The sequence below is a fragment of the Ornithodoros turicata genome, chromosome 3 (assembly GCF_037126465.1).
Source record: "Ornithodoros turicata isolate Travis chromosome 3, ASM3712646v1, whole genome shotgun sequence".
NCBI classification, from domain to species: domain Eukaryota; kingdom Metazoa; phylum Arthropoda; class Arachnida; order Ixodida; family Argasidae; genus Ornithodoros; species Ornithodoros turicata.
The window spans coordinates 1,547,717-1,566,266 of record NC_088203.1 but is presented as its reverse complement, the minus strand read 5'-3'; the positions used below and the strand labels follow the sequence as shown (position 1 = coordinate 1,566,266).

The window sequence follows — 18,550 nt, the reverse complement described above, 5'->3', positions numbered from 1 at the left end:
CCACCCAGTTTTCGATGTCTGTCCAAGTCGTTTTAGCGAACGAAAGCCAAATTTTAGCGGCCGTTAGGCTTACTGGGGCAGACATAACGGAACACCACGTTGGGCAGTTTATTGTTAGGTTAGTCCAAGTTTGGTGTTTCCATTTCTCTGTCCAGGTTAGTCTAAGTTCGCTGTTGGCAGCTTCTCGCGCGCGACTGTGCATTTTATAGTCAAATAACGTATATTTCCAGTAGTTCATTTTGCAGCGGGGATTTCGATCACCTTATTTCGAGGTACACCCCGGTACAGGTTGCCTACGTACGTGAGGATTGTCACAGTAACGTGGCCTTGCACCGTGCGCTCTGTCTGTCCCTAAGGTGGATAAATTTACAGTCCGACAACCATTATGACGTAGCTCGCTCGTGACGTCAATTTCTTTCCTGCATTCATAATTAGTGTCGGTCTCTGGATTAATTTTGCCCACTTGAGGGTTCTCGAACGAAATCTCAGCGCGCCGTGCTTATCTAACCAACTTGTCCTCGCCTGCACTCTTAAAAATGAACTTCACCGCATAGCACGCTCCTAGCCAACCATTATCTCGAATGATATCGTTATCTGCCCTGATTTGTTGAAAACGGGGGGCGTACGCCATTTCTGTGACACTTATGCTGTTCATAATTGTCACAGAAAAGGCGTACGCCCCCTGTTTTCAACAAATCAGGGCAGATAACGATATCATTCGAGATCATGGTTGGCTAGGAGCGTGCTATGCGGTGAAGTTCATTTTTAAGAGTGTGGGCTCGAACCTGCCATCTTGGTATCAGCAGACGCAACTTTTTTCTCCAACATACGTTTTCAATGGAAGCAAAATTCGAGCAAATATCCGAGCAAAATTCAAGGCGGTCCATCGCAAAATTATCTTTCCTCCCACGCCTGTGTGCCGTGTTTCATTGTTGCCTCGGGCTCATCATGGACTGGTACTTTAAAAACGTGTTCGTGCGCTCTAGTGGCCTTACCTGATGCACCGAGATAATGCATTGACTTATGATAATAATAATTGGGGGCTTTACGTCGCGAGAAAAATTGCGATCATGAGCGACGCTGTGCGACCACTGTGGATTCAGGGTTCTCGACGCACGGCACATGACATTGACTTATGACTTTTGACTTGCGCATAATGACACTGCCCCTCAATGGAGTGAATGCCGATACCACAACAGGAATCTAATACACTCGTAGCTACTAAATTGAGCACTGCCAAATACTGACAGTTTGGGTCACATCCTGTTTTGGGACAACAATCTCTTAGAAAACCAAGTAGTGTATCCTTAATTAACACCTAAAGAAGAAGGGTCTCGCTAGATGGAAGGAGGCTGGAACACCACTGTTCCACCTGCCATATTTCCTGTCCCTGCCATATTTGAACCACTGGTGGAACATTATGGCTACCCATAGCGAGGAGATACGCGGCCCTCACCAATGTGTTTCTGGTCCTGACCTGACTGACAGAAATATATCTTTTGGCGACTGGCAAAGACCCTCTGATGTCAGAATAAATCATACCTGCATTCACGGTGCAAGGCCGCCCAATAGAAAGAACCTGTACTCAGAAGGAAAAAGTGGAGTTGCCTATTTTGGAATGTCCTAACCAGAAATGGTGTGTATCGAAGCTTCTCCGTAGTCTACCTCGATTGTAACCCAAATCGATCACCGGCAAAATAACAGCGATCTCTGCAACATCTCAACGACCGTCCGATCAAAGAGAGTAGCTATGGCTGATGCTGTATTACAGTTCCATTGGGTGGTTCATCGAACAGCTCCCTCTGACGGTTGTCGCTACAATCCAGACAAATAGTAGCTCTCACACGCTTTTTGAGATAAGCTTCAGATACAAACCATTTGACCTTTATTGTTTACTACGTCGTGCCTTTCTGTCTATTTTTATTGGTTTCGTCGAACACGGTCATTGTGTTGTTGCCGAAGAAAGGAGGTCCTCGTCGGCTCGAGGGTTTGCGTCGGAAGTGAACAGAGAGAATGCAGTTTCCGGTTCCGGCACTTCCGGTTTCGGAAGTGCTGCTCCGTGGGGGGGAATCTTGTTAGAGGAGCTTCGTTTGTCTTCCATTGTGGTGTCGCTGAAAGGACGCCAGTAATTATTGGCTGGTCGAGAAATCTAAATGGCTGTGTAAGCGTATTCGAAGCTCCAGATAGTTTGGGGCCCATAATCGCTGACACTGTGCCAACGGTTCCATTTAGTGAAAAGAACTGGGTACATAATATACAGAACGAGGTTTGGAATAAGGTTAGGTGAAGCGTCTTTTTTGTTCAAGAGTTCATTTAGAGCGGGGCAATTCGTAAATCGAGGGCTCGATGCAGTTGATATCTCTCTGGAGCGACGAGCAGGATGTTTAATATTAACAAAATGAAGACCAGATAAAATTGAGTGGCGTTTAATTATTGCGCCATCGATTTCATATCGTGAGTTTTTATTTCATTACCGCGCCAGCGACCTCCCCTATTTCGTTAACATTGTCAGTGGCGGCCCATTTGCAGGCTGCTGATGTAGTACCCTGCATATTCACTGAATAAAAATGGGGCGTCGAAAATATCCTCACGATCGATTTTTTTGCCGTACCATGGTATAAAAATATCGGTAATGATCACAGTCTCTTCGCTCTTTTAAATCCAATTTATTTCAGTAACAAGGAAGATAAAAGAACTTTGTTGCTCAACAAATAACCCTCCCATACAATAGTGAGTCTTAGTATAACGTACGCGCAAGACACAAGCAGAGCTTTGCGCATTCCGCAGAACTATATATAGAACTACCTAACCCAACCCAACCCAACCTAACCTAACCTAACCTATAGATATCCCTTAATTACGCAAAGGCGATAGCGTGCTTAACATATAGCGTTGGTGGTTCTGCGCACTGCGCACAGCTCTCTTTCTGTTACGCGGGCGTGTGCAGAAGTTTTGTGATTGATATATCTAATATGAGATGAAAAACGGCGGTGGGGGTCAAACACCACCCCAAGGAATTCAACTTCATTGTAAATTTTCAGTGGGATGCCATTCAAAGACAAGCATGTAGGAAGTGTTATTTTTCGTTTGGGTGATTGAAACAACATGGCAACGGGTTTATTAGTATTTAAAGCAAGACTGTTATTGTTGCGCCAACAGATTAATTTCGCAATATCGGCCTGTAGTTTTGCTGACAGTTGTTTTGCTGTTGTTTGCAGTTTTGCTGACAAATCGCTACCAGTCATAAGCAAAGTAGTGTCTGCATAAAGAAACACCTCTCAGTAACTAATGAAGTTCCAAAGATAATTAATATCAACTAAAAAGAAGAGAGGTCCTAATATTGAGCCTTGCGGAACTTCGACATTCGATATGTGAGGCGCAGAAAAGGATTCTTGGTATTTAACAGTTAGACATCAGTTAGTCAGGTAACTCTCAATTAGTTTAAGTGGCGGGCCAGTTATGCCATATTTATTTATCTTATCTAACAGGATCTTGTGAATAACGCAATCAAATGCCTTAAAGAAATCTACGAACACAAAGAGCTAAGCCATCTGCTGCTGCTGCTGCTGCTGATGATGGTAGGGAAAAAATGGAGATGTGAGCCGGCTCATCGCGGGACAAGCTACTCCAGGCCTAGTTGAGAAAAAGAAAAAGAAGAAAAGAAACGTCTAGAAAGACGAGAGCTCTGAGAGCTGAACTACCTGAGTTTAATGATTGTTTGATACGTTCTGTGAAAGCTAGAAGGGCTGTCTCAGTGGAGTATCCGCTGCGGAAACCAAACTGCTTTGAACAAAGCGTGTTGAATTTATTAAAATAACGCATTAGTCGAGTATGAAGCAACCTTTCAATTGATTTGCTTACAACTGGTAGTATAGCAGGGATGGTGATGTGATAAAGAAAAGGGTCTCTCTGCAATCGGTCTGCAATTTCGCACATCATCGACATTACCTTTTTTTGTGTATTGGTACAACAAGAGCCTTCTTAAGGGCTCTAGGAAATTTTCCTCGTTGAAATGCTGAGTTAACAATGCAGGCTATCACAGGCGAGAGTATATCTTTTACGAGTTTAAGCTTTGAAGCAGTTATATTATTATACCCAGGTTATACGGAGAGAACTTATAGCATCACATACTTCGACGAAGTAGGTTGAAGTAAAAAGAATTGGGGTAAACTTGGTAGAACAAGAGCAGTCGGAGGTTTGGAGGCGTGAAAAGTGGTCGCAACAACAAGAACAACAAAACAGGAGGGGGGGATATATATTTATTGAAAAGAAACGTCTGCCAGACCAAGCAGGGCAATGTGGCCTGAATCTGTGTTTGAGAAAACTTATAGAAGAGATCACGTGTCCTCCCCCCCCCCCCTATGTTCTCTCTGCCTTATTTCAATCTACCAATGTTCATAGTCCTTTGTTCCTGTGCCAGCCTCAGCTGTGGTCTAACGTCCAATCATCTGCGCCCACGTTCATCCATTTATCAGAACGGGGTTTGCACACTAAATAGCCCAGACATACGCCATTTCATCAAAGCAGCGCACATTTCAAACACAACGAACGCTATTGTCGCTCGAAAAGCGTCGATGAAATCCCGCAATTCTTGGATGACAGCGCCGCCAATAATATACCCTCGCCTTCTCGGAAGCACGTAAGATTCACATTTCTGAAAGTAACACGCGGGACTTGGTAAAAGGGATATAAACGACTCTATAGTAGAAGGGCGACGCTTTTATCGAACCACAAACACAACAAGATGATTCTCCATTTTAATAACAACACAAAACAAAAAAGGGGAAATGACATTGAGCTCAGAGCCAAGCTCGTCTTCTCGAAACAACCTTAAGCTGCTCAATTCCACTAAATCTCCACTTTTTATTCTCCCTTTCTTCCTCTTTTTTTATATTCCATTTCCCATTCTCTTCTTTCGACCCTGGATTGCCTCCCATTCTGGCGCTTGGTTGAGAAACAAACGACGCAAAAAGTAACTGCGGTAGAAAAAATACCTAAAAATATATGTAAGACACGCGATAAAAATATGTGAAAAAGAAGAGTACTCGGAAAAGAACGATATCGGTCGAGAAAATACGGCGCTCCAAAAATTCACCCCACACGATGTTAAGAAAAATCACGTGACTTATGTGTACTGCCGCCACTTTCCGGGCGTAGTGAGCGGATAGCTTTGCTCGCGCGGAGAATTTTATTTTATCTTTTTTGTTTTCGTTTTTTTTTCTCTCGAAAAGGGGAACAAAAGTGCAACTTCCTTTGAAGGCAAGAATAAAATGGAGAAGTGAGGGTATAATGAATGGCTTTGATTTTTTATTTTTTATTTTTCGCTCGTGCGCGTGTGATGATGCCCACTCAATGCGTACAGATTCGTTAGTGGTGGTGGCGGTGGTGGTTAATAAGCCTATTATGTTTTAGGGCAGCCTCGCAATTACGCCGATTCCTCGTCGTCTGCTTGCGGTGCACTCTTAAAAATGAACTTCACCACATAGCACGCTCCTGGCCAACCATCATCTCAAATGATATCGTTATCTGCCCTGATTTGTTGAAAACGGGGGGCGTACGCCTTTTTTGTGACAATTATGAACAGCATAAGTGTCACAGAAAAGGCGTACGCCCCCCGTTTTCAACAAATCAGGGCAGATAACGATATCATTTGAGATGATGGTTGGCTAGGAGCGTGCTATGTGGTGAAGTTCATTTTTAAGAGTGTGGTTTCTAAGCAGACGACGCTGAATTGCGCCTCCTCTGCACATTTTTTTTTCTTCATTTCCGCTACTTTTCTTAGTGAGAATAAGATGCTACGTTGCGTCATTTAACGTGAATCACGAAAGTCGCACGCTTCGGATTGTGTGAACTTCAGAGGTACACTCTTAAAAATGAACTTCACCGCATAGCACGCTCCTAGCCAACCATTATCTCGAATGATATCGTTATCTGCCCTGATTTGTTGAAAACACGGGGCGTACGCCTTTTCTGTGACAATTATGAACAGCATAAGTGTCACAGAAATGGCGTACGCCCCTCGTTTTCAACAAATCGGGGCAGACAACGATATCATTCGAGATATTGGTTGGCTAGGAGCGTGCTATGAGGTGAAGTTCTTTTTTAAGAGTGTAGTTGAGAGATTTGCCCGACTGAATAGAAGGACTCCTTTTCTGAACAACACGTAGCCCATGCCTTTAGTTGCTCGTATTCTCACGGGATACCTGAGAAAGCCAGGCCCGCTGTTTATGGATTATTTTCACCTATAGAAATTTAAAATGTTCCAGGATCGATATCCAAAAACCCAAAACGAGGATAAAATGGAAGTCTCCCGCACTTCTGTGCGTTTGTTCCTGTAAAGGTCACTTCTCCGCCTCAAGCTTGTTAATGAGGCGAAGCCCGCTTCACAACCGACGCAAACTGCGGTATCGACTGGAAAGGCTGCCGCGCATGAAATGTCTTAATGCATTACGACTTTACATATAACCTGGATAAACAGACTTTTTTTTTTTCTGTAGCGCATAAAATAACGCTGCATTCGGCGGCACCTTCTGTAGCATGCACGAATATAGTGATTGGAATCCCGGAACATTTTTGCAGTCCCGGGATTCGGGATTTTTCCGAACCTATCCCGGGATCCCGGGACAGGATTTCGGATTAAGATAAAGCCGATACTGCGCCCATACACAGCTTTTGGGTAGTAACCCTGATTATATTCATGCGTGCGCTTTGTGTGGCTCTCGCGATGAAACTCCCCATTCATCATCTTTAAACAAAGTTGTTGTTGTTGTGTGGCTCTCCTCTGCGTTCTGCGGCTACAATAGTTCCACGTTACTCTGTCTACATCACAGTCTCTACATTAGTCTCCACATATTTTTCGGTATGATGGGTAACGCCTTCTCAACTTTACGTCCAGTCTATCTTTCGCCTGGTTGAATCGCTTGACTTCTGCGGCAAGTCACTTTTGCTTAGCTCAAGATCGCGGGTTCGATCCCCGCCGAGGACGGTAGCAATGTGTGGGAGGTGAACATTGCTTCCAGCACAGTGTGTCGGAGATTTCCGGCACACGATAAAGGACTGCAGGTCGTCGAAATTATCCGCAGTCCTACTCTGCGGCACGTACCCTGTAGCATGTAGCCACACAGTTGTGAGGCGGGAGTGGTGGTGGGATATGTTTAATAGAAAGAAGACAAAAAAAAAAGGTCAGCCAGGCTGTGGGCGGGCTCACCTCACGTGTAAATCTACTTGCAATTATTATTCTTCGCTACACACATCCTTTATCTGCTCATCGTATAGACACCTTCGATTCCCAACAGTTATCTCTCTTTCGTTCTTTCTTTGTGCCATTGTTGACGTGCACGCCCCCATACAAGCAGTTCGACGCCACCGATACTCCTCCTCGCATTGCCCCCCCCCCCCCCCCGATTACCCCCGCATTTGTCTGTCGTGATCTTATCACAAGCGTATTTTAGCCTTGCAACACTGGGAAGTCGTCTCCAGTTGTCATTTTTACTCTGTTGAAGATATCACCAAAGAGGATGATGAGTCACTGTCTGTTACGCTCACGTGACACACATCGCGTTCATTCTAGTTCCTTTCAACGTAATAAACACATCGTCATCCCTCTCAGCTGTCTTGTCTTCCACATACTCCATCATCCCAGAATTGCTGAAAGGCCTTCAACCGGTTGCACCTTATTCGTGGGCACCTATAGATATCAAAGTTGCAATCCGCCGATCGACATCAGCAGATTTGTGGCAGGGCATAAATTCCGTCTTGATGATGATGACGATATGGAGATGTGAGCCCGCTTACCGCGGGACAAGCTACTCCAGATTTAATAGAAAAAGAAGAAGCAAAGTGTGAAAAAAATCGAGAGCTCTGATGATATGCGTGTCGTGGTTCCGTCCTCTGCGTTAAATACGTCGTGTGCGGAGGTTCGAGCGCACGTGGCAGAACACTTCCGGTTATAACAGCCCCACTTATAACGAATTTCCGGTTATAACAAACATGTCGCAAACGACACTCAATATTTAACTCGGTGTAAGCAGACTCCATTTATAACAAACTTCCGGATATAACAAACAGTTTTTGCACGACTGTCAAGTTCGTTATAAACGAGATTCACATGTATTTCATCCTCCGACGCTCATGGTCTCAGCGTGAAGCCACTAATCGTCATCATCATCATCATTTCTGATAATAGACTATATGAAGAAATCTTTAGCGTTGCTTGCTGGAAAGAGCCTTTGGCGTTTGAGTTTCGCTGACCTTGACAGCCCGTGGGCCCAGGAGAAACAGTTTCTGCTTTAAAAAAAAAAACGTCGTATATCGCCGTCGTCTTGCTTATCTGGCTTGTCTTGTGCAGAATCGGCAGTGGACGATGACTACGAGGACCCCGAGTCAAAGATCACGAAGTACGCGAGCGTTCCTCAGGGTCCCAATAACAGCACGTACCGGTCGCAGCAGCCACAGTACGACAGCACCAGTGGCTACCATCGACCAGCTGGAGGCAACACGTATTCGCCCACCCCGTCGACGGCCTTTCCAGCCTCTACGGAATCCACGTACGGAGGAGCCAATGCTAGCTACTCCACTCCCATTTACGGTACCAGGTAACTTTTGCACCCTCCCCCTCCCCTGAATAAAACCTCTTCGCTATTCGGGTAAAAACATTAAAAAATAAACGTCTCTGAAACATGGTTGAAATTCGCACTATACGGTCCAGGTATTTCAATTTCGCGACCTTCCGATTTTGATAACTTGGGTTGGCCTACACTCTTAAAAATGAATTTCACCGCATAGCACACTGCTAGCCAACCACAATCTCGAATGATACCGTTATCTGCCCTGATTTGTTGAAAACGGGAGGCGTACGCCTTTTTTGTGATAATTATGAACTGCATAAGTGTCACAAAAAAGGCGTACGCCTCCCGTTTTCAACAAATCAGGGCAGATAACGGTATCATTCGACATGATGGTTGGCTAGCAGAGTGCTATGCGGTGAAGTTGTGTAGAATGTTCTGCGTCTATCTTTAATAGGATTTCACGTAAACTTTTCTTAGATTTTGCATATTTCAACAGTAAAAGTGTTTGTGGATATCATTTTCGTCTGTTTTGTGCAGAGTGGATCTTGTGGAAGTTTGGTTTTCAATTTGTTCGCCTTCGTGAAGGAATCTGGAATTACGGCTTTTACGAGTTTTAGTCTTACTTCTGGCCGGGTCAGTCCGAGGAAAGTCCCTAAACACACGTGTGTACTCTTAGATAAATTTCATACTCAAAACAGTACAGACATATTTTAAGCGTTGGCAATACCGCGTTGCACGCAGAATAAAATAGCACTCTGGTTATGATCCTGAAGGCTGTGAATGTACTTGGGTGAACGGCTCACAGGTGGCGACGTCCCGGTAGTCAGTGAGGGCAGTTGTGGTGCCATCAGCGAGCTGTTGAGACAAAACTTTCGCCGGCATCTACCGACGGCATAGTGTTCCAGGCAGAATCCGAAGCAGACTTACAGGGCCTCCTATAGATATGCACAAGCATCGCAGATGAAGATTCGCTGACTTTCGAGCACAAAAAAAAAAAAAAAATGGATGGGGTTCAATCATCCCAGCTTTTACCTGCAAGAAAGAGCAATTTCAAGAACAAACAAAAAGACAATTAACAAGTACCTAGACATAAATATCTCTCAAGACAAAAACACGCTTGCCGCCCATGAAGGGTAGCTACTGAGAAAATCGTGCAGACTAAAAAGCATAATATGGAATACAGCACGAGAGTTTCAACAAGTACTCCATAGGCCATCAACCTTGGAAATCTACAGCAGTGCTTGCCATTATATATGCGAGCGATGTATTAGCTTTAGCTCATACCGTAGAGAGGCAGATGGTAGATGGTGTCTAGATGAAAAATAGATGGAAAATAACCGCACTGGACTCAAAATACCACAAGGGAACAGCACTGCATCACGCCACGCAAATACAGTAAAATGAGAAGGAGATCGAGAGTGTGTGTGTATGGGGGGGGGGGCATAAAATGGCACAACAACCAAGCCTACAGACAGAGACCCTACGAGTGATTTAAAAACAAATCCATCATGGATAAGCAAACAAGAGGAGACCTATAGGCAGTGTCCTATATGTATTTCCAAACTCGTACGAGTTCACTGTTAGCCCAGAAGCGAAAACAGGACATTCTTGAGGAGAGAAATACAAAGTGCACAATCTGCTGCTCCCTCGCGCAAGATATTGGTTTTACATGTCAAGATTCACTCGAAGCTGAAAGAAAATGGAATCTCGCAAAGGCCCTCGTTCTTACAGTTGCAGGTGACAGTGACACTGAAAGTGTACCTCAGCAGAAGACAAAAAACACTATGACAAAAGCAGACTCTGACACTGTACATATGACTCACCGTGTCGAGCTCAAAATAACGCAAGTGGAGGTCACCAAGCGCCGACTGCTGAATGGAGGAGGCGCGAAGAGCATGGCGAACATTCTTTCCACAATTACTTCTCCCCTTCTTGTATTTTATTTCAATTATCATTTTATTTTCGTCGTTCCAGAATCTACGGCGAGTCTCCTACAATGGAGTCGCGCCAAGCCCGTTCTGCCACAAGAGGGATATGAGTAGTCTATACTAAACTATGTACTCATTTGGGAGCTTCTGGGAACATGATCTCATTCGAAAAATCACACTGTCTCTCCAAACCCCAACAACACAAGGCTGTCCTATGGATATCCGATGTACGTCAGAATTTGGATGTTGGGATATCCTGGAGATAATGAGTTTCGTCCAATATATGTATGCTCACATGTCCGAGTGAGAGAAAGAAGGCGTGCTCTGGGACGTCCGAAAGATATCCGTAGGGACGTTAAACAGACGAGGGAGGAACGTGTTAGGGATATTTCTTCCAGCTAATGCTCCTACTAAAGCAGGCATAATATATTCTAAATTTTAAAGCACACATGCTATATTACTAATGCGAATAATTTAAGTAATCAAACGAAATTGTTGGACCAAATTAAATTAATGGTTAACACAGTAAATGCTGTGCCCGAAACCTCGCGGACTTTTCCAGCGGGAGAGCCCCTTAATTTCTCGGCTCTCATCGTTCATTGTTCGTTTTGTGTCAGTTCGCTGACGTGTTCTGCACATTTGCCACGTTCGAATATTCCAAGAAACGCCACTATTCTGGTTCTTTGATGTTTCCGAAAAAAAGGCGCGTTTATAGCGTACAATAACTGTAGGAGAGGGGGATTATACCCTCACAGCTACTGTCACTTTTTCTTGTCAGTTATGTTTCGAAAATGATGAAATTCCTGATTCCGGTTTCAGTCACGGCATGTTGTCCCTGAATTCTTAACTGTCTATCCACATTCGCGGTGCAAAAAATGCTAGTTTCACTAAATATGTCACATGAAACGCTTGAATCTAACAGATAAAAAAAACGAAGATGTCAGGGGCAAGGAGCGTATAGAACACTGGATGTCTGTCGGACATTCCAGGGGACTCCTTTCTCCACTTGGACTTCTGAGCGTACATATATATGGCGGACGAAACTCGTTATCACCAGGATATTCCAACATCGAGCTTCAGACATACATCGGATATGACTGCCATGTGTTGTTGGGACATAGATCACCGCGTATCTCCTTTTCTGGATATCCTGAAGATATCATTTCCGCGCTTTATTTTCTTCATCCACGTTGGATATCAGGGGGATATCCATCAGACAGACGATTCTGACCACGGATGTTAGGACATTAATCGTACATCCAGTGGATATTCGGTGTTGTTGGGGAAGCTTTCTAACATCAACCACTCAACACTCACCAACAATCTCATCAACACTCACCATAGTCAGCGTTCTGTGGTGTTTCTTTCTCCGTGGTGTGTTTTGCCGATGTTGCACCTTTGAAGTATGTACCCTACTACCTGCAGTTTCAATCCTATGCAACTATCGCGTTTGCTTCGGGAAATGAAATTACACCTGTGTGCAAGACTGCCCTTTCTTTTGTTACTTTTTCTTTTCTTTTGGCCCCCTTTCTTTCTTTTTTGTTTCTTGTGAGATTTTGTTTCGTTTCAGATCGCGATGTTTTCTCTGGTGCACTCTGACCAACACGTGTAGACCTCCATTTATCTTATGTCGTATACATTGTTCTTCCAGATGTGGAAATTCCGTCAGAACCTTGCCGATGCGCTTGGACTATGGACCGGGACCTGGGTCGACGAAATTCTAAACTGTACATCTGATCCCACCAACGGGACGGGATTTTTTTTTTTTTCGACACGGCCACGAAGCAGGCGGCCAAGCCCAGGAGCTCACCTTCGACAGCAACGGTTTTCGACGAAATTTTGTCACGAAGGTGTACTTGTGCTTTTTGTATCACGCGACACGGAGCAGTGTAACTTAAGCCCCCGTATGTTACGGGGCATTTAATGGTGCTCTCTCGAATATGTTAATAGTGGTGTGAGTAGCGGAGTGAAAACTGAAAAGTTTTCCACTCTTTTCTTGGTTTCGTACTTGTGTTGTTCACGCCGTTTTCTTTTCTTTTTTTTTTTTGTGTGTGTGTGTGACCTGCAAGAAGGCGTGAAATACTTTCAAATTTTGTTTAAAGAGTATCTTATATTTTATTAACGTTTTGGACTAGGAAAGTCGAGGCGTTTTCGCTAAATTTGCGGCTTCAATTTTGACATAAAGAGGGTTATAGGTAAAAAAAAAAAAAAAAGGCTGACCACTCCAAAATATAATACGAAATGTATCGATATATACTATAATAAGCAGGTATGAAGGCTAGAGTAGGGAACAAGAAAAGTCAGTGACATCATTATTGTTATCATAATACCGGGCATCAGCACGAGTAATATTTTGTGGAAATTTCGGTATTTTATGTTTCGGTACATACCGGGTATTTATGAAACGTATAAATGAGGCAACGGCGCGTATTGCGCCGCCGAATGACTGCCGCCGTAAAACTGAAAAATGAATTTTTTTTTCCAGCAAACGATAAGTCAAAATAAATGTTTAAAACGCGCACATTACGCCAAAAACATTCTCACGAATCTCACATTATCGTTCATATCCCACCAACTTGTCGAAACTGAAGGCCACAGTATGGATACTCAACAAGGGAGTTTTAGGAGAATGTCACGATAACGTTTCCGAAAACACGGATGATAAGCCAATCGCCTGAATTCCTTTGGAGTGGCTGACATCACGTTGCTGATATCTGAATGACTGATACGGAGTCGGAATCGTATGGCGTTTACGATTTCCTAAAACTCCCTAATATCGACTTCATGGACGACTATCGAACCTCGACACATTTTCACGTACAAATACTCGATATCTGATTACATATCAGCTCTGTACAGTTTTATTTTGTAAATAGAAGAGAGATTGACAGGATTGAGTTATCGCCCATAGTTGTACATTACATTTTACGTGATTTCAGTTGACGCGATTTCTACGAAGGAGGAGAATTTCCTGCAGCAATAAATCCACTGATTGAGAGCAAATGATAATTATTGCACTCGCCCCGAGTGTAAATGAGTGCATGAATCCAATATTTGCCCTGTCAGGCTCATATCATGCAATAAACATGCGTGCATTGGAAACGTTGTTCTCTTTTGATGTCTGCGTGAGACGTCTATTCGCATTCCAGCATTTATAGCAATGCCTCTGGCTACGAATGTGACGTCACGGCATGATGCGCAAGTAAACCATACTGTCATGTCACGGTGAAATGGGCCATCGTGTTCCTTTGGACATGTCATGAGTTACAGCCGGCTGGGACGCATACTCAAGATTGCACATCTCGCGGTCTCCTGTGGCATTCGAGGGAATAGAATCACGAGGGAAAAAAAGTGAAAAATCCACTCACGTCATCGCCTAGCAGTAATAGCAATTATCTCAATCCAATTCAATTTCCTGATTTCCTGTGGCGAGTTCACGTGGCATAGTGGTTAGGATTATCGGTTTCCACGCCGAGACTGGGTGGTGCCGCTCGGATTCGTACTAAACAGATACTAAAGCACGCAGGGTATTTGGTATTGTCAATGACATACCTGAGCCAATCCTTGATATCAAATTACGCCAAGTGGAGAACGTCTCGTTATTTACCTCGTAACATGTAATCGCGTCGTTTGCCACGCAAATGTGGCTGTCTACTATGTATGTGTCGCGAACATCTTACTATAGAGGTAGTGGAAGGTGACATGCTGTTCAGACAGAAAGTCGCATCCGGTAGGGTTCGGTCCCAGACTCCTAACCCCCTTGCACTGGCGCACGAATCCGACCTGTGCGTTAACTTGTGAGCCCCAGAAACGTTTTCCGGAAACTCCGTTGAAATGTTGTGAGAAAATTTAATCTCCAACGATTTGTTTCTACTGATTCCTCACATTGAAACCGTGCTCTCTCGGCCATCCTGTAAGATCCCGTAGTGGCCCCTCCGTTGCCGTCGAGACACAATCCTGGGATACTTGTGCCTGGACGCCGTCCTTATGCGATAATCGATTTCGAACGAGAAGAAACAGGGGGGGGGGGGGGATATGAAAGTTTGTTAAATAAAAAAGGAAAGGTCAGCCAAACAAAGGAGGAGGAAGCAGCACTGTTGATAGTTGGGGTAGTCGGTAACGTGACATTGTAGATGGTATGCAGCAAAAGGACAGGGACACACGCAGCGGAAGACACAACGCGATGACTGCAAACTCACAACTGAAGATTTATACGCAGAGGAGAACAACGTGACAGGTTAGGGGAAAGGGAGGAGGGTAGGTTTATGGGGGAAAAAAAACGAGCGAGCCGATTTCCCCATAAACCTCTCTCCTCCCCTAACCTGTCAGGTTGTTCTCCTCCGTGGATAAATCTTCAGTTGTGAGTTTGCAGTCATCGTGTTGTGTCTTCCTCTATGTGTGTCCCTGCCCATTTGCTGCATACAATCTACAAGGAAGGAGGAAGCAAGCACGTCTAGATTGCGAGGGAGAGCCATTGTACTCCGTCTGACCAATTCTACCCGTACTTTACAATCAGTGATTTATCGAGACCCCCTCCACCCCCAAAACAAACAAACAAATGTTTGGTGAGAGGTTGTGGGTTCGATTCCAGCCGAGGACGTTATCAACTTGGGTACAAGGGGCAGGGTACACGTTCCTTAATACCCCTGTTAGACGGACGAATTTACTGTCACTTTCAGCGAGTGACACTTGCACTTCGTGTCGTTCGTGTGCTGTCACACGACATCTTTTAGTGACACTCGGCAGAAAGTGCACTAACGATTTAGTGAGTTTCCCAAGCTCACTTCACCTCTCTTCGGCGACCGACTGTGTAGCCTCGACGGCAGGCTTTGTGGAACAGGTAAAAATATTGAGAAAAAGCGAGAGGCCCCGACACCACAATATTTTTAAACGAGTATTGTCAGCAGTATGTTTATTTGATTTTAATACAGTGTGACATTGTGCCAAAAAAACATGTGATTACTCTCGTTAACAGCCTGTAAGAACTTTGCGCTTTCGGCAATCTGGCGGCGGCCATTTTTGTTGTCGCACATGTTTGAGGCCAATTTGTTTAATGTTGGAAGAAGATTCGCAGGAAGCTTCAACAAATCCAAGAAAAACATTCTGAGGAATGTATCGTGGCACCCGTCTAAAAAATTTGCTTCCGTTTATTCTTACTATCGTAGTTGCCATCATTGCTTAGGTGACACTTACTTAAGCGGTGTAGCAAGCACGTAGTGAAAGTGACATTCGCTTGGTTGTAGTGCCACTTGACGAAAATGCTACTAAATTATACCGTGTGGTAGAGGTATTAGACACGCTGTCTTTTCAAGGGGCGTTAAGCACGGTGTGCTGTGTGCTGAGCTTTGGGCGCACGCGAAAGAAGCCTCAGGTGGACAAAATTAATCCACAGACCGACCATTGTCGCGTCGCTCATGATCATAGTTGTCTCACGACGTAAAGCAGCCCCAAGCAGCACAATGTACTGAAAGTCGAATGCAATGGGGGTGGACGGGTAGGTGGAAGGCCTTGAACGGACCCGTGAAACTAAAGAACATTGATAAGACACATACCGTCCACCCCCATTGCACTCGACTTTCAGTACATTGTGCTGCTTGGGACAAATTATTAATTACAAGAGAGAGAGAGAGAGAGCACCTCATGCGGCAAGCAAACGACCTTGTACTGATCAAGAGCTCGTGATGCCCTGATAAGCCATCCATCGGCACTGTTCGGTTTCCTAGCCGGCGTGGTGCGAACCTCTGAATTTTTGCGGCAAGGGCATGGGACGCGAAACACTCAGAGTACCTCGGAGCCGCACAAGAATCCTTCCGGAAAGTGCGCTACGAGCGTCAGCACATCCATGTAAACAATCTTACGTCACCGGGTGCCATTTCCGCGACCAAAGGGCTTCCGTGCATTGGATAGGCCGGTAAGCACACCTGTCATTCTAGCTCACCATAATTTGGAACCCCAGGAAGATAGATAGTTAGAAAATAGAGAGTTTTAGTGTGTCGTACGCTGTCACCCTTGCGTACGTAAGGGATAGCGCAGTGCGGGGAACCACCACGCTGTTCCCTACTTACAGCTTGGGACAAAAGTTTACGGAACGTGGCACCCGCGTATTTCTTCATCGGAGAGGCCCCCTGCTGGCTATCAGGAAGAGAACCAATCAGAAACATGTGGCCGGCAATTCCATCCATCTCTAAGTATGTGTGTCCGCTTCTGTTTGCCGCTAGGATGTCGCTCCATTGGAGAAATGCGACACCCCGGTGTTTCGTGAACTTTGTCCCGAGCTGTACGCGAAGGCGATAGCGTTAATAGTTCCGCGCACGCCCATAGCAGAAAGTGCTTCGCGCAGTGCGCAGAACCACCAACGCTATCTCTTACGTACGCAAAGGCGATAGCGTATACGATGTACTAAAACTCTCTAGTGAGTTTCGTACATCGTATACGCTATCGCCTTGGGGTACGTTATACTGAAACTCACTACTAGAGCCCACCCAGCTGAGAGGAGGGTAGCGTTAAATAGGTTCCTCACTACGTGTTTCAAGAATGATATCTATCACCATTCGTCCTGAGTCGCGCAAGTTTATTGATCAGCGTCTGGAAGCTGTTATCTATCCATGACAGTCCTCGGGTTTTCCCACTACGTCATTCCTTTTGGTGGCGCAGGGGACGCCACCTGCTGTGACTCCTGCCTTCGACTACATCGAATTCGGGTGATCATTTCGTGGCAACTTTTTTTTTTTTTTTTTTTGCCAGATCTCGCGTGTTCTCGTCAGTTTTGCTAGATCTCGTATGTTCGCGTGGCGCTTTCCGGGCACCAGGAATTTTCCAGCTAGTTCTTCTTTCGCCCGGCCTCGATAATCCGGGCAGCAAGTTGCCCAACTATATCCGGTGTCCTCACATCCCCACTGCAAGGACCCGCATTGGCCCTCACGTCCAACTTCACGTGGGTTAGCAGACGACGAAACCGCGATGCCCAGGGCTATAGCGTCACCCAAGCGGTTAAAATCGCTAGATTCTTGGCACTCATGTTCGTGTGGCAACGGTCACGTGATCCAGCGCGGGCGCCGATCTAGCAATTTCCGAGGGCTAAGTCCAGTGTTGTACGTAGCGCCGTTACTAGTAGCGGCGCTACCGTATCCGTTACTTTTTTCGGTAGCGGAGTAGAGATCGCGCTACTTTTTTAAACTGGTAACGAAAGAAGTACTTCCGCTACAAATTTGCGGTAGCGTAATCTTTGAGCGCTACCGCTACTTTCCGAGCTGGGGTTCGCGACAACTCGACTTCGACCTATCATCAAACCTCCACTCTGCCTGCCTTCGATCAAGCTGCCCGATATCACAACTCATTCTGGGAAGACCGGGCAAATAGCCGAAAGGAGGGCACAGAGGCCGTTATCTTACAAAGAGGATGTGTCCTCCACGTGTTCCCTATTTGGGATGAACCTTCTTGGTGCATTGTGGGAGTTGTCTGCAAACTGACGTCACTCCATTCTGGAGCCGTCCTCGCTAGCTATGAGTCATGACATTCCACCACGTGCGCTCAGGTGCTTGACAGTTGCCATTTCTTGTCCGCTGCAATGGAGGGACCATGGCCTGCTACAGTACACAACAGTAGCGTGGTGTTCAGATGTCTACTATGCGCCTCGGTGGGAAAGCTTTATCTGTGCGTCAAGGAAGTCAACGTCCAATTTGAAAAAGCACACCATGGTATGTTTACTAACTTCTCCCTCCGGGCAATCAGAGTTCTTTTTGTGACAAAGCTGCTGAGCCTTTTATCGGTAGACTTGCTTTGTGCTTTATTTGCTTTAGAGGAAGAGAAAAAGATATGCAGGATATCGAGTAGGCTTTAGTAAATCTGTAAAAAAAAACGGTTTTCAAAATTTTAGCCTTCAGGCAACCTACGTGTAACCTCCATTGGACGTCGATTTATTATTTTGAGATATTGTTTTATTTTATTATTTTAAGACGTTTGAAGTACGTCATCAACGATACTGTTTGTTTCTTTCCTAAAAAGTAGCGCACGAAGTATCGCGTTACTTTTTACGGGTAACGGTATTCCGCTACT

The 18,550-nt window shown here is 45.0% G+C and overlaps 1 protein-coding gene across 2 annotated transcripts in view; it reads left to right on the top strand.

Moving 5' to 3' along the window:
• Window positions 1-13,591, top strand: part of LOC135387804 (neurogenic protein big brain-like) — a 112,518-nt gene extending 98,927 nt beyond the window's left edge. The window contains exons 5-6 of one of the 2 annotated variants that reach the window (XM_064616943.1): window positions 8,348-8,587; window positions 12,147-13,591. In XM_064616943.1, coding sequence (XP_064473013.1) covers window positions 8,348-8,587; window positions 12,147-12,232 — 326 coding nt within the window. In that variant the 3' untranslated portion in view covers window positions 12,233-13,591. Of the gene's footprint in view, window positions 1-8,347; window positions 8,595-12,146 lie in introns of both variants that reach the window. The other variant, XM_064616944.1, reaches the window with a different exon arrangement.
• The last annotated feature ends 4,959 nt before the right edge of the window (window positions 13,592-18,550 follow it).